Source organism: Pleurodeles waltl, chromosome 11 (genome assembly GCF_031143425.1).
Source record: "Pleurodeles waltl isolate 20211129_DDA chromosome 11, aPleWal1.hap1.20221129, whole genome shotgun sequence".
NCBI lineage: Eukaryota > Metazoa > Chordata > Amphibia > Caudata > Salamandridae > Pleurodeles > Pleurodeles waltl.
Window position 1 is genome coordinate 27,379,199 of NC_090450.1, and position 15,174 is coordinate 27,394,372.

At 42.9% G+C, this 15,174-nt stretch overlaps 1 protein-coding gene across 1 annotated transcript in view; it reads left to right on the forward strand.

Moving 5' to 3' along the window:
• Positions 1 to 15,174, forward strand: part of PRSS56 (serine protease 56) — a 53,186-nt gene that overhangs the window by 10,352 nt on the left and 27,660 nt on the right. Inside the window, exons 5-9 of the mRNA XM_069212881.1 lie at positions 2,645 to 2,753; positions 5,793 to 5,952; positions 7,939 to 8,081; positions 11,213 to 11,372; positions 14,356 to 14,544. Coding sequence (XP_069068982.1) covers positions 2,645 to 2,753; positions 5,793 to 5,952; positions 7,939 to 8,081; positions 11,213 to 11,372; positions 14,356 to 14,544 — 761 coding nt within the window. The remainder of the gene's footprint in view (positions 1 to 2,644; positions 2,754 to 5,792; positions 5,953 to 7,938; positions 8,082 to 11,212; positions 11,373 to 14,355; positions 14,545 to 15,174) is intronic.

Sequence of the window (15,174 nt, forward strand, 5' to 3'; positions counted from 1 at the left end):
CCAATATTTATACTTTTTTTGCACCACATTTGCGTCATTTTTTTACGCAAAAGCGGCGCAAACTTGCAACATACAATTGTATTTTGTAAGTTTGCGCTGTCTTTGCGTCAAAAAAGCGGCGCAAAAAAAGTATAAATATGGGCCCATGTGTCTGCACCAGAATATGGCCGCCAGGCAAAAATGTCATCATTTTTGGTTGTATTAATTCTACACATTTCCACACATGGATATGCAAGATTTATGATTCCGGGCTTATTTTGGAAAACAACAACGCTATAAACCTCTTAATGACGTGCTGATCAAATTAAGAATTTGTTCATGTCAGTTCCATCCGCCGTCAAATTACACCTGTAGTCTTTCTTTTGTTTGTAGACGATAAAATCAAGAGGCGGTTTAGTTTAAAGAGTGCAATATATAAATACAAAACAAAACAGCCCTGTAAGTAATTGTTTCGGCAATATCGCTGATTGGCATACTTTGCACAGTATATTAGGTTTATTGTCCTGTGCTACCCCTTAGGGGAGATAATGGGGACTGCATGGCGACGTCTGACTAAAGATAACATGAGTTTGCTGACACATTTAGGGGCATATTTACAAGTACCTAGTGCCACCTTGCATCGCCATAGCGTAATTTTTTTGACCCTGAGGTGGCTTTTCCCCCGCGCCGTATTTCATTGTGCCACTTTGCAACCTCTTGCATCACATTATGCTTGCGTCAGGCATAATGTATGCAAGGGAGACGTTCCGAAGCAGGGAGGCACAAAAAAATGGCACAGCCAAATTTACAACATTTCACTGCATCATTTTTTCCATAAATTTTAGTGCCTGCTCAGAACAGGTGTTAAAATGACGCACCCATTTTAATCAATGGGCCCCCCTATGCTTTGCTGCACTAGTGTCAAATTTTTTTACGATTGTGCAGGAAAGCACCACAATAGCGTAAAAAATGTTGACGCTATTGTCCTAACGACCGCCATGGTGCGCTGTATTGTAAATACAGCGCCACCATGGTGTTGTTAGGTGGGGCAAGGGAGATGCAAGAAAAGTGGCACATCGGGACCGATGCACCACTTTCTTGTAAATATGCCCCATAACGTTTTATGTTGTTCCTTACAGGACATGGTTTGGTAATATTTAGGAGGAGTTGGTTATTTAAGAAAGGTCCTAGGGTTAAGAATGTTCCCACTCGTAGGCACTAGCCACCAAACCAGACCTGTTGGTGCTCACGGCATGTAGACTCATCCAATGTGCAGCAGTGGTCTGCAATACCGGAAGTCCCACCTCTTAGGGCGGGTCTGCCATTCAGGGTGAGGAGTAGATTGTGTGCAAACACAGCCGTATTTTCCCAGAGCCACTCAGGACTCCTGGCAGCTCTGAGTCTCAGTGGGAAAAACGTAGGTGCCATTTAATTGCAGTAGACCTTCTAACTCAAATGGTGTCACCAAGTGTCATGCTACATCAGCTCCCATCACATGATCCCCAGCAAAGAGCCAATATCGAAAGTCATGCTGAAACCCACCCTACAGAGCGGATATCAATCCCCTCTTTGAAGTTTGTGAACTGCTGTTGTCTGGTAGGGGGAGTAAAAACATTCCAAGATATCACCACCAACCTCGTCAATCTATAGTTCTTTTACTCTTTGTTTTTTTTTGTGTAGCAATTAGTGAGTGCAAGGGGCGGAAGTGTCTCCTCTGGAGCCTTGGCACGAGATTTTTTTTTCATGGAATGGCTATTGCAGTCTCATATTTATCACTTCTCAGATGGGATATCTGGTTGCACTGAATTAAAGTTTAGTTTTACCTTGGCAAAGTCAGGTAATCGGGAGACTTTGCCTGCTTTAATGAAGATCAAAGTTTATAGACTTTACCAATGAGCTTAACACCTCGGACAGATCTCGGCATAAACCAAACAGCAATTGTATTCCAACCATCTTGCTTCTCTCAGGATGTGGGGTAAAACATATGTTAATAGCAGGAACAATGCATCCTAAAAGTGATGAACCAGGAATTGTGTGAGATCTCACAAGCAATTCAAGCAGCAAAAGATATTTACAGAAGGAAATGTCCAGTGGGTGGACACAGCCAGGCCACTTTGGGTAGAAATTCAATGACATAACACTCTGGGGAGTAACTACCCCTTCCATCTCCCTCAGCATTTTCACCTTTTAATTCGCCAACCCGTTTTCTTCACAATCGCTGTCGGGATTCTGAGGGCTAGAGGTGACATTTTGGAAGGAGTCTGCATTTTTGTACCTCTTATGATGCAGTATACTGAAGGAATACAAATTACCAGACACTTGTCCCTCGTTTCATCTTTTTTTATGTTGGTAGATGCTGGACGTGTAGTAACATCCTTTGAATTCCAGTGTTGTGACTCCTTGTCCTGTTCTTTTGAAACTGGACTATAAGTTGCCTCTAAAACTTTGTGATGAATCACCTAAGAGAGAGCAATGTAGTGATTTTCCCAAGATCACACAAGTCAATTCAATGCAGAAGGTAGGAGTAGAATGGTTGAGAATGTAGTGACTATGCAGTAACCTTTACTTATCCTTCTGTTATAAACATAGAATGCGTAATATGCCCATCAAGTATCAATTGACAGCATGTTTTTATGCAAATATTGACTTTTTGTTTCCTGGGCAGGAACAGTAATGAGCTGTACTGGACCGTGGTAGTTGGAGATTATGACCTCAGCAAATCAGACGAGGGGGAGACGGTTCTTGGTGTGAACCGAATTGTCATCCATCCAAAGGTGGGTAAGATCCAGTGCTTATGTTTATTGCCAGGAAGATGTGGGGAATCAAATTAGCCTGATTGAATGACTGAAACTCTGCTTAGCTCACGTTTTTTCTAAAATCACTCATACGCAACTTGGGCAAAGCACCATTCCCAATCAAACTTCAAAGTGACAGGTGTCCAGGCTGCTTTTGGGTTTAGCTCTCATTGCAAGCTCTCCTGGCTGCAGTTGCTTTGGACCCAGACCCACCTGCTGATAATATGCCTCTTGGACCTAGCCCTGCTGACAGGCAGCATCCTTAGTAGACCATACCCTGCTCTTTGCCCAAAACCCTCCTTAAACTTGTCATCACCTCTTTAATACTGACATCTTTGTGTGTCCAGAACCCACACAAAGGTACTGTTGTGTTGGGGGTCCACTTCCAAAATGAGGAAACCACTATGCATTATCCACATCCTATCCCCAACTGTGCTGTTTTTAGGGACCACTCACACCATTCTGACCACATTTGGGCGAGTCCTTGCCCGGCTTGCTGTTTTGATCTCCATTTTGGAGTTGAAAATAGAATATGTAGCCCATAAGAAGTTTTATTGGCCCAGTGGATCTAGTGAAAAAAATGCTTAGAGGGTGCTCATTCCTTCTATACATTATCCCCAAATTTTCAGGGATCAAGGCACCCGGCTGATGTCTACACAGGTCACCCTAATTCAAAAGGACTCGAATGGGAAGATGTTTGCAGAGAGCCATTCCCCTGTGACATCATAGAATGTAGCATTCAACCAGGACCCCAACTCACACTGCTCTCTGTCTCTAGCGGGGGCTGTTGATGTGTGTGCACACATCTCTTATATATACTCTCATCACAACACTTAATAACTATATTTAGCAGTGCTTAATTTGAACCGGTGGTTTCCAGTGCTCGGCACCAGCACTTAATTGTTAACACCTATACTTTTGGAAGTCTGCCACAAGGTGGTGCTATTTGTCTAAGAGAAGAGCACAACAACAGTTACTTATTGATTCAATATGTATTAAAAATAACTAATACCTGCGTTCTTGCCCCACCCTCTTTTCCCGTTATATAAACGGGGTGGTGGAGTTTTTGGATAAGGATGGTTGTGACTCATCCAAGGTGGGTAGCAGGAGGGTTCCACTACCCTTTGTGGATGATATTCTGCTGTTGTCCATATCCCCCCAGGGTCCCCAACAGCTCTTAGATCATTTGATCATTTTTTGTTCAGAGAGGGCTCTGGAACTATATAGTACCAAAACTAACTATTTGGTTTTTGGCCCAACCAGGCAGAGAGGTACCCTGAGGAAAATGAAAGTGTGGAGTAATGCAATTGACCAGGTACATCACTTTGATTACTTGGTGTGAGAGTTATGCAAAATTTAAACTGGGGACTGCAGCTGCAGAAGTCGCACACAGCATTGACACAGCACTCAGTCTCCATAGCTAAAATCCATAGGAAAACCTGTGCTAGGAGCATGGCACCAGCCCTCGAAATATATAATATGAAGGCTTTAGGTGCAGCTCCTTATGGCTGCGAACTCTGAAGCTCTACGAACAACCATCTACTCACTTTAGTTGAGAACATGTTCCTTAGATCTCTGCTAGGACTACCAGTTAGTATCTCAATGGTACCCCTCTGCCTCGACCTGCCCACAAGCGTATTTCTAATACAACTGAGTGTTCAATGCTAATTTATTGTCATCGACTGTGGACCACAGCAGAGCTTAGATCTTATTCAGTGGGGCTGAGGATTTTGTTGTCCACAAGTTGTATGTTCAATACTCACTGACTGAACACCATATGATCTATGCTGTTGGGCATCGCCTGAAGAGCGTTGCACATTGTCAAAGAGCAGGCTTGAAGAAATCTATTGGGAATTCGCAAATTCACAAATAATCACTTCCGATCACCTCTGGTCAGGGACTTTCTTGATATTAAATCACTGCCTTGGTTTGAATCAACTATTAATGAAATCACTCCCCCCATTGGCACGCAAACTGTATATTCCGTTTAGGTGTAGGACCCTCTCGACCCAGCTATTTTGTAATAAATGGTCTAGAGGCACTGCCGGAAATGTTTTGTGTCCCATTTGTAAAGAAGTCTCATCCTCTTTACAAACAGGACATAAAACATTTCTGGCACCCCTGTGATATATGGCCATTTGGACAGGCAAAATATCACAGATGGGTACCGGCTGGGTTCAGCAGACCACGATGTCTGTGATTGCTTTTTTTAATGCACCCCATTTTCCTTAAAGGAAATTAGGGTGCATTTTGAAAAAAACGTGAAAAGTTTTTTTTTCTCATTTTTTAAGAGTATGCAGTGGTCTGTGGGGCCACTGCCTGCTCTTAAAACATGTTTCACCCACATTCACAAAGGAGTCCTTTGGGGAACCATTCCCATTTGCGAATGAGTTACCACCTACTTCAAGGCGTAAGTAAAATGTGAAAGTTTTGTGACTGCATTTCAGTCACAAAACATTCACAGATACCACTGTGAGACGCTATTAGGAAAGGACGTCCCTTCCTAATACTGAATCACAAACCCTTTTTGCGATTTGGTAATAAGTTACAGAATCACAAAATAGGATTTTCTACATTTCAAAAGGCTTTTTAACGTCGCAAACCACCCGATTCTGCAAATCGGGCCATTTGCGACCACAAAAAAGTTTTGCACAAATGGCCCTAAGTCATTAGAATTGTGGTTACCTCTTTCAGTAAACTGGTATGATCCAAACACTAACAACGGCTCCTTTCGTTTTGAATAAAATAGAGGAAACATTTATACGCACTGCCCTTTTATGTTTAAGGAACTTGAGTAAGATGGAAAAAAGTTGGAAAATCCACATTTTGTCCCTTTACTAAATATTTATTGTCACACTTAGTTTTATGCTTAGGACCACAACTCTAACTTAACAGTTTGTAGCACCTCTGTGCCAAAGAAAGACTTGCATCTTACAATCTGTAATAAAACACATCACTACTTCCAAGTGAGATACACAATCACTCATTTAATGTGCTGCTGTTTTGCCCTCTCCACAGTTCAACCCGAAGACTTTCAATAATGACCTGGCTCTTGTGGAGCTTACCACCTCCACAGTGGGCGTGGGAAAGGCCAGCCCTGTCTGCCTGCCGGATTTCCTCCAGGACCCACCTGCCGGCACACCTTGCTTCATTGCGGGCTGGGGCTCCGTCTACCAAGGTAAGCATTAAGGAGTAGACATTATGGGTCGAATCATACCAGTAGGCCAGTGACCACACTCTGGTGAAAAAGAAGAGGAACAAGTTCAAGTAGTGGTATTTGCAGTAGTGCATATCACATTTCTTTTGTATAAGACATCCCTTCTCCCCAAGAATCTGTAAAATGCCAGTTACTGCTCAAGAGTATGCCACTTGGGGTCTGAAACATAACAGTAGACACTTTTACTTACACTTATGAAGGAAGTCAGCACATGGGGAGCACAGATAACTTAAAACGATTGAAGATTCCTGAGTAAACATGGAATTCAAGTATCAACATGCTGAAGAAAATAATGTTAGTATTATATAAATAAACTTGGAACATGCACACTTGCATTTACATCTTCTGCTAAGAAATCTCTGACATATTTAAGCATATTTTGGAAAGACTGTAAAGGTTTATGAATTGTGCATATAGATAGAAATAGATAGCTCAAAAACTCTAATGACCAAGTGAAAATTACCTGGTTAGCATACATCAAAACTATGGGCCTTCACAACGGTGATGGATATCCCGTCTTCCGAAATTCAAATACCATGTGATACAATGGGATTTATATTTTGGCGGATGGAATATCCGCCACAATTGTGATGGAGTAACCTCTCCGTCAAGTTCTAAATCAAGTCCTATGTTTTCTAAAACTGGTGTGCCATCATTATGGGAATCCTCCGATGAAGCATGCCTAATCTCACAAACCTCTATTAAAGAGCAGTTTAAGTTATATCTGTGGGAGGTTGAATTCCCGAAAGCTAACTCGGGTAGACTGACCGACACTTTTTCAAATCTCAAAGTAACTCTTGTATACGAATCATTCCTTGACTTGATCTCTGATCGCCTGACCAAACAGCTTTATCTTAAATGTAGGTTTGATAGCTTACCTTTACACAATTTAGTTTTTAAGTGGGGGGAGAAGAGCTCTAGCAATAGCAGGTGCTCAGTATGCAAACTTAAAACCAAAACCCTGCATCGTTTTGTATTTTTAAAGCTTACAAGCGCCCGCAGGGGAAATGGGTGAAACCGGTCTGTAAGCATTGGGGCTTCAGACAATATGTTACTGCATCAAGAGTGCTATGCTCTGACACAAGTGAAGTGATTGTTATTGCTGTTTTTAAATTTCTCCTAGCAGCGTGGCTCACCCGTAAGAGATATTTCTGATTGAACAATGTGTTGTGCTATTGAATCTTGCACTTGCTTACTTTGACAAACTTATCATTCTTATTAACAGCTATATCCCAAATATCCAAGTGTTTTTAGCTGTCCTATCCCTTGTCAAGAGAGGAGTTGTGTGGAGTTTGTTTGTTGTCTGTGGTCTGTGTACATCTGTTTTCTTGTACCAGTATTTTTAGAATCAAGTGTGATGTTTCCCAGCTCTTGAGCTGCACTGCACACATGCACATTATAGTTTTAGCTTTTATATTTTATAATGTGCTTTTTCTTTTTGCTATTCCTTTTACTATGTTATTTTAACTAACATAAGGACAAGATGTACTGTAGTGTTTCGTTACTGTTTTATGAATCTAGTGACCAAAATAAACAGACCATGATGATAAAAAATAAATAGCAATTTGTAATATATATATTAATCAATAAAGACATCTAACAATAGCCAAAGGATGACAAATAAGGACATTTCATGCTTAATCCACAATTATTACTAGCAGTATTAATATTATATGAATTCACTTTTGGACTATAACCACACATATGCGAGGGCCTGATGTCTAAAAAGGTTTTACCCATTCTGTCTCCACAGGAAATTTGCTAGTACAACAGTGATCAAGTCTGTCGCACCTCTTTCCCTGTAACTGAAAGCCCATAATGAAATGTGGTTCTCCTCTACTGTTCAAACACTTTGCTACTTTGTATTATACTTGTAACGTTAGCACAAACCTCTGGTATTTTAAAGTGACCTTTTCATGTTATTTCTGCTATCTTTTCCCTTGACAGATGGACCCTCAGCAGAGGTAGTGATGGAGGCCCGGGTGCCAGTACTGAGCCAGGATTCCTGCCGCAATGCATTGGGTAAAGATCTGCTCACCAGCACCATGTTCTGCGCTGGGTACCTGTCAGGTGGCATCGACTCCTGCCAGGTATGTAGGTAACATATGGTAATTCTCAGACCCTCCAAAGACTTATTGTGGGGTTGTCCTCATGTTCATGGAAGCCAGTGCAGCCGTCCTTCAAACAAGTGAAAAGCCAAGACTCATGTTGATAAGCACACATGGGTACTCCTGCATGTACAGACACATACATATATACACAAATGCGGATACAAACAGAGACACACACATCCATATACACACACACACAGGCTTTTGTGTGCTTGCCTAAATCAATCTGAGTTGTGTAGTTTATTTTTGGTTTCATTGAATTATTTACACTATCACACCTGACCTCAAAGATTTGTGACTACAAAGTTCATGCCGGAGACAGTGTCTGTAATGAAGAGCAGCCTGGTTGTCACCACAGCACGCATATACACACACTTCTCTAAAGTGAAATTTGGACTTCATTTAAGACTTCTTCCCATATTGAAATTACTAGCTCCAGTCCTCTGGGTGAGAAATCAAAGGCTTTTTATAGTATTCACAGCCCGCGCCATAGATGCCATTCCACAGGGTCTCTTAGGAAGACATGGGATCCTATCACAAACCGCATTTTGTAGTATGTAAAGTAGTAATACTGTATTACTCCTTATTACAAAATGCTATTGAAAAAACTATGGGATCTCTGAACATATAGGTATATGTTTCAGTAGTAAACATGGGATGGAGAGTATAAAAAAGGCTACTTACTAGTTAATGGGAGGGGCTTAGGGAAATTTAGGGAGGGGTTTAAGGAGGAACATGCTAGTACAAACTTGCATCTTTCGAAGAGTAAGATCATTGCTATTCACGAACTGCACTGCTAAAGCTACTAGAGCCCAACCATTGTCAAGAAGGGTGTGGATGTATTAAACCCCGGCCTTGGAGTAAGGCAAGACCAACATATGATAACTCCATGTTAGACCTTTATTTTCTGCTAAAAACGTTGTCATTCAGGCACTGCCCTGTGTTTTGAAGCATTCAGATATCAATCGTGTGCTTCCTTAGTTTCTGAGTATTATTTCGTGTAGACTTTTCATAGGGTTTTGTGGGGCTGGTTCAACATGTTTTTCATGGCCCCATCCTACCTTTCACCTCATAAACAGAGATCAGACTCACCATGAAAGATAAGGACAGGTGGCTACACTTATAAGCATGGACCACAGGGCTAAGTTCCCCAGTTGCCCTCCCCGTGCCCCGACTGCCTGGTTTTGTTTGAATTTCCAAAAGCTTTCCAACTAATTTATAAAATCAAAGAGACCTTGGGTGTACACAGAGGATTTTTTTGTGAAGTTTACTTAAGTTTACTTGAATGGAGACATAGGGCCTGATTACATCTTTGGAGGAGGGTGTTAATCCGTCCCAAATGTGACGGATATCCTACCCACAGTATTACAAGTTCCATAGGATATAATACGGCGGGTGGTGTATCCGTCACATTTGAGACGGATTGACACCCTCCTCCAAAGCTGTAATCAGGCCCAGAGTTTACAGGCCTAGTTTGCATTTCAGCATCTCCAGTTTAACAAACCGTGTGACCCGAGCAAACGCCTTAAGATTCAGAGACCTAGGCCGTGATTTAGAGTTTGGCGGAGAGGTTACTCCATCACAAACGTGACGGATATCTTGTCTGCCATTTTACTATGTCCATACGATATAATGGAATCATAATACGGCGGACGGGATATCAGTCACATCATCCTCCAAACTCCAAACTGGCCCATAGTTCTCTCGGGTCTCAAATTTTTGGAAGTGCTAAGAGTTGGTTCAGCATGCAGTATTCACTCTATAGCACCATGGATGAATCAATGTTGAGCCAGTGTAGCGCACCAGAGCTCTTGTTATGTGAGGGACCTTCCTCCCTCACAATGACCCCGTCACTTCTAGGTGTACTGTGAGGCCCTTTGCACTGCACCATTGCATCATGATTAGTCCTTGGGTTTGGCCTGTGGTAAACCTATGCACTCTCTGTCACTACTTTTATGCAGTTTGATGAAACATCAGTTTAAGAGTTGAGAGAATCATCCTGTTATGTAGGAAGTGTATCTACACAAGTGCACTTAGGGCCATATTTATGAGATTGTGTCAGTGCAGAAAGTCTCCTTGCTGGGCTGCACCGCGGCACAAGGAAGTGCAAGAATGTGCCATATTTACGGTATGCAGCACATTCCTGACTTTCCCCCCTGGGCTGGCACCCTTTTGGCCGCCTAGTGCCAATGCAGCCACCCTTGCACCAGCGCAAGGGTGCTTGCGTTGCATTCAGGATTGTTTTTGTGCAGGAAGGCTCACCTTCCTGCACAAAAGCAATGCTGGGAAGCACTGAGGAGAAATAGAGATATGTCTCATCCTTACACCACCACTGGGAAGATATGAGGTTTGACGCATTCCCAGGTTTACAAGTTCTTTTAATCATGGGAATGCAACAAAATCCATGGTAGTTGTGTGGGAACACCCCCGCAATGCCAATGCAATGCCTTTCCAGGGCAGGGTAAGGCAATGCAGCAATTTGTGCTGCGCTGCCTTTCTCCATATTTTTGGAGCCACTGAAAGCCACGCCAAGTGGCTTTGTGTGGCTTCAAAAATAAATATGACTTGAGGTTTCTGTCAAGCATGCACAGCGTTGCGTGGCACAAGCATGATGCAAACCGCTCATAAATGTGCCCCTCAGTGTCAATTCAAATGAGGTAAAAGTGCACTACATTTACCTGAGTCTTTCGAACTATTGCCCTTGTTCCCACATCTTGCTACAACACTCGCCTCTTTGGTCCACCACAACTCCCCAGTGCTGGCTGCCCCCATGAGTTCAGGGTTTCCAGGGTATGGTGGCCTTATTGTCACATAAAGTCTAGATTCACCAGCAATTGGTGGCAGTTGTTACAGTGCACTACATGAGTTCAGTAATTCTCTCACTCATCTGAGTGCAAGGATGGTGTGGCAAAAGTGCCATGTTTGTCCTAGAACTCTTCCAATGCACTAGCTGATAACTATGAATATTACTACTCACAGCTTTCTGCCCTATTTGCCTCTGACAGCTCCTTGGATTACCTCTTTGTGGGGAAGAATGCCTCTTAGAACGTCTCCTTTCTTTTAACCGAAAAACAACTGTATCACTCTAAGGATGTCTGTTTTCCTTCCAGGGTGATTCTGGGGGCCCTCTGACCTGCCAGGACCCCACCACCAAGCAGTATGTCCTGCATGGCATCACGTCTTGGGGTGACGGCTGCGGAGAGAAGGGGAAGCCAGGAGTTTACACGCGAGTGACGGCCTTCACCGACTGGATCAGTCATCAGATGAGTAGTACGTATCTGCCTTAAAGAATCTTTTTGGATCAGATGTAGCTATGGGGAGCTATAGAGTGGTACACCTGCCACCTGACAGCACACCTGGGGCATGCAGAAGACCCCTACCTCCACATCACACCTGGCTCTTTCTATGTTTTCCCTATAAGCGTGGCATAAGGTCTACATTTTCTGCATGTCATTGCAAGATTTTCTGCATTTTATTATTCTTATATGTACTAGCTTTGTAATTGCTTGTGTCACAAGAATATGAAAAGACCAGTTAGAATCAGTGCTTAATTTGAGCCGGTGGTTTCCAGTGCTCAGCACCAGCACGTAATTGTCAGCACCGACTCTAATGACAGTCCACCACATGGTGGCGCTGCACGCCTAATTTTGAGATGAGCGCAACAAGTGTGTTTAATAAGACAATATAAATTATAAAAGGATCACAAATGCGGCTCACAGTCTTAATTGTCACACTTGTATGGGTGCAATGGTTAGTAGTTGTATTGGTGCTGTAATGGAGGCACTGGCAGAGGAAATAGGCAATGTAAGCTGCAGTGGCATCCTGAAAATGGCCCTGGCACTTTTTTACAATTAAATACTGTTTAGAGTCTTGTCATACCCAAGGCACGAGCCTTCTTTTTCACTCATTCACTGTCTCCAACTTCACAGAGGGCACTTGAAGGCCACGCTGAAGAGTTCAGTTTTCAAACGGTTCTTTAAGTTTGGCTCCACCCAGAAACTCTGGATTTAGCCGTCACATGAAGATTCTTGGATCAAATGGGCAGTAGCAGTCAATAGGCCCCAATTATGAGCATTGTCGAATTCCATGAGGTTTGAATCACTACAAGAAATTCCTCAAATTAAAAATGAAATCCCATTGAATGGGGAATAACTGTGCAGAACTGGATTTACTAGACGGTTTTCTGCATGTATTTCCCAATTCCATGTAGTTTAATGCAGACATGGTAACAGTGGGGTAGTAACTGTCTGCAAGGGACCTGCAGAGAGGCTTGGAAGAAGGGGTAGGGTGAGCAGGGTGGTGGAAGGAAGGGGGGGTTGTCATCAGGCAGGAGGAACATTACATGCCCCTTTCCGTACCTTGGTTGAGGATCAGCTACAGGGATGGAGAATGAGTCTGGGCCGCAATGTAGCTCTTTCCCAAATCAATTTTACTGGATGACATTTCTGGCAGGTAAAATGAGCCTGGTTTTCCCTACACCCAGGAAATTCAGATGCCGGAACACCGGCCAACTTTTAATTTTGCAGAGTGGAAATTCACATAGGATCACCTTGTAATCAGGGCATTAGTTAGGTCACAATTTCTGCAAGCAGCTCATCCCTTTGCCTCAGTTGCCTTTATGTATGATGGAATCATGTCCACTCACTCATTTTTGGTTGACTGGAATTATTTTGCAGCTGTTTGCCTACATCTGCTCTCATCTCCTAAGAGGAGTTTCAAATCTCTGATACTTCATGTTGGTTGTCACTCTCTTTGGGGAAGTTTATATCTGTGGCAGTTTCTGTTCCTTAACTGTTATTCTTCTGTTGGAGTTTTAAGGATGTATGTGATGGATGGTGTATCTCCCCCACAACATCGTTGGGAGGCCTACCGAATTGAGAGTTTTCTGTTGATTCAGTTGGCCTTTCCCCCATAAAATTTCCAGCACCGAGAGCAAGATCCGAATGGGGGAAAATAATACAGCAGGTCTGCTCTGCCCTGCAAGCAAGGAAGATGCATTGTGACTCACTTTTTCCCTATAAAAACCCCAAAATGGGTTTACCTCTCCAAACATTTTGTTGACTACTGCCCTCACAGGCTGGGACTTGTCTTCATGCACACTAAGTACTTTTCTATCCAGAGCCACCAGCATCTTCACAGCAGGTCTGGAAAGAAGAGAAGCCAGTTGGAAAAGCATTGGAGAGTCTGCACTTCATTGGCCATCCACCCAGTACCATGTACACCAACTTTAGGTTCACTACTGCAATCTGTCACTATCATTCCTTTCACCTACTAGAGTTTTTAATATGTCAAATACCGATGCAGTTCATTCCCCACTCTCCACTACTAGACTCAAGCATTGTATGGGCTGATTTGGTTCTGTGATTTGTGAGGTTTCCCAATCGTGGATCTCTACGGGAGCCGAGTAGGGAGCTGAGAGAGTATGGGTGATGTGCTTGTTTCTATAATGTTGGCCTGCCTCTAGTTTATTCTCATCCATGTGTCTCTTCTGTTGTCCCGTCATGTCAGTCTACCGCCAGCACTTTCTCCTCTCCCATTGTTCTGCCAGGTTTGCATAGCTCTAGTTCCTTCTCAAGCCTTTGTGTTTCCCTTTCCCTTATTCTTTTGCCTTGTTGGCCTGCCTCTAGTTTATTGTCATCTTTGTGTGTCTCCCCTTGATCTACCATGTTTACCTGCCTATAGTCTTCTCAGCATTTTGTCTTTCTCTTATTGTTCTGCCTTGTTGGCCTGCCTCTAGTTTATTCTCATCTTTGTGTCTCTTCCCCTTGTTCCACCATTTTTTCCTGCCTATAGTATTCTCAGCCTTTTGTCTTTCTTTTATTGTTCTGCCATGTTGGTCTGCCACTATTTCATTCTCACGATTGTGTCTCTCCAATTGTTCTGCCATGATGACCTGCCTCCAGTTCCTTCCTAATCCATCAGCTCTTTTCAATCGCTCTGCCATATTGACTTGTCAATAGTTCCTTCCCTCCACTTTGCCTCTTTCCCTTTGTTCTACCATGGTTATTGGACAATTATTTCTTCTTATCCTCCTGTCTCTTCCCTCATTTCACCCTATTTCCTTTCATTTACCGTTTTCCCTTTCTCCACTGGCCTCTCTCTCATTGTTCTGCCATGTTGGCCTGTTGTACTTTCCTTCTCACTCCTTGGTCTCTCTAATTTTGTTAACTATGATGACCTACCTCTGGTTACATCCCACTGCCTGGTCTTCAGCCATGTTGGCAAACTCTAAGTTCCTTCTCTTTTCTCACAGAATCACCTTTGAGCCGGGAGCCAACCTGCCATGAGCTGCTGAGTCTGTCCAAGCTGTCAGAGGATGCTCAAGGGTCAGAGTTCAGTCGGCTCTGCTCATATTACAGCCAACCGTGCACCTCACACCTGAGCCAGGTGGGCTGCACCCAAGCAGCAGAGGAGAAATGCAGAGTCAGGCAGAAGAAATGCGGTGAGTGCAGCAACAAAGGAAGCACAAATACAGCCCATATCCATCAAATAAAGATGCCTGTGCCCTGTTGAGAAGGTGATGTCAATATGGGGAGGGATATGGGCCAAATAAGCTTCCACATCTTGTCAGGCCCTTTGCTATCATACCTTTGGTTGATGTTAAAATAAAAGTCAGATGACACGATGTGATGCCACCCAACCTCTGCTCACCTTCTGCATCGAGGGAGTGGAGAGGTTGGTGTGGAAGGGGGCAATTAAGGGTGAGAAATGCAATAGGATAGAGGTCCAGTGTATTTGCATTAGGAGGCATTATGCAAAAGGAATTACAATGATAAAAGTGGAAAACAAAGGGCGACCATGAGGGCAGAACTTTACCTAAAGGCATGAGGCTGATAAAACCAGATTTTATGAGAATTGTCTGTATAATTGATTTTACCTTAGGGCTCCCTAATATGTACAGCCAGACTTGTCTTAATTATATTTTATTTTAATTTGTATTGCAATGGTTTTAATTAATCACACAAATAAAGATGACTTCCTATGCACTTAAACATACAACATTGTTTTTGCGTAAAGCGATTAACAAATTGAATTCTAAAAGCAGTGCTTTGTGCATTAAATGTCCTCTCCA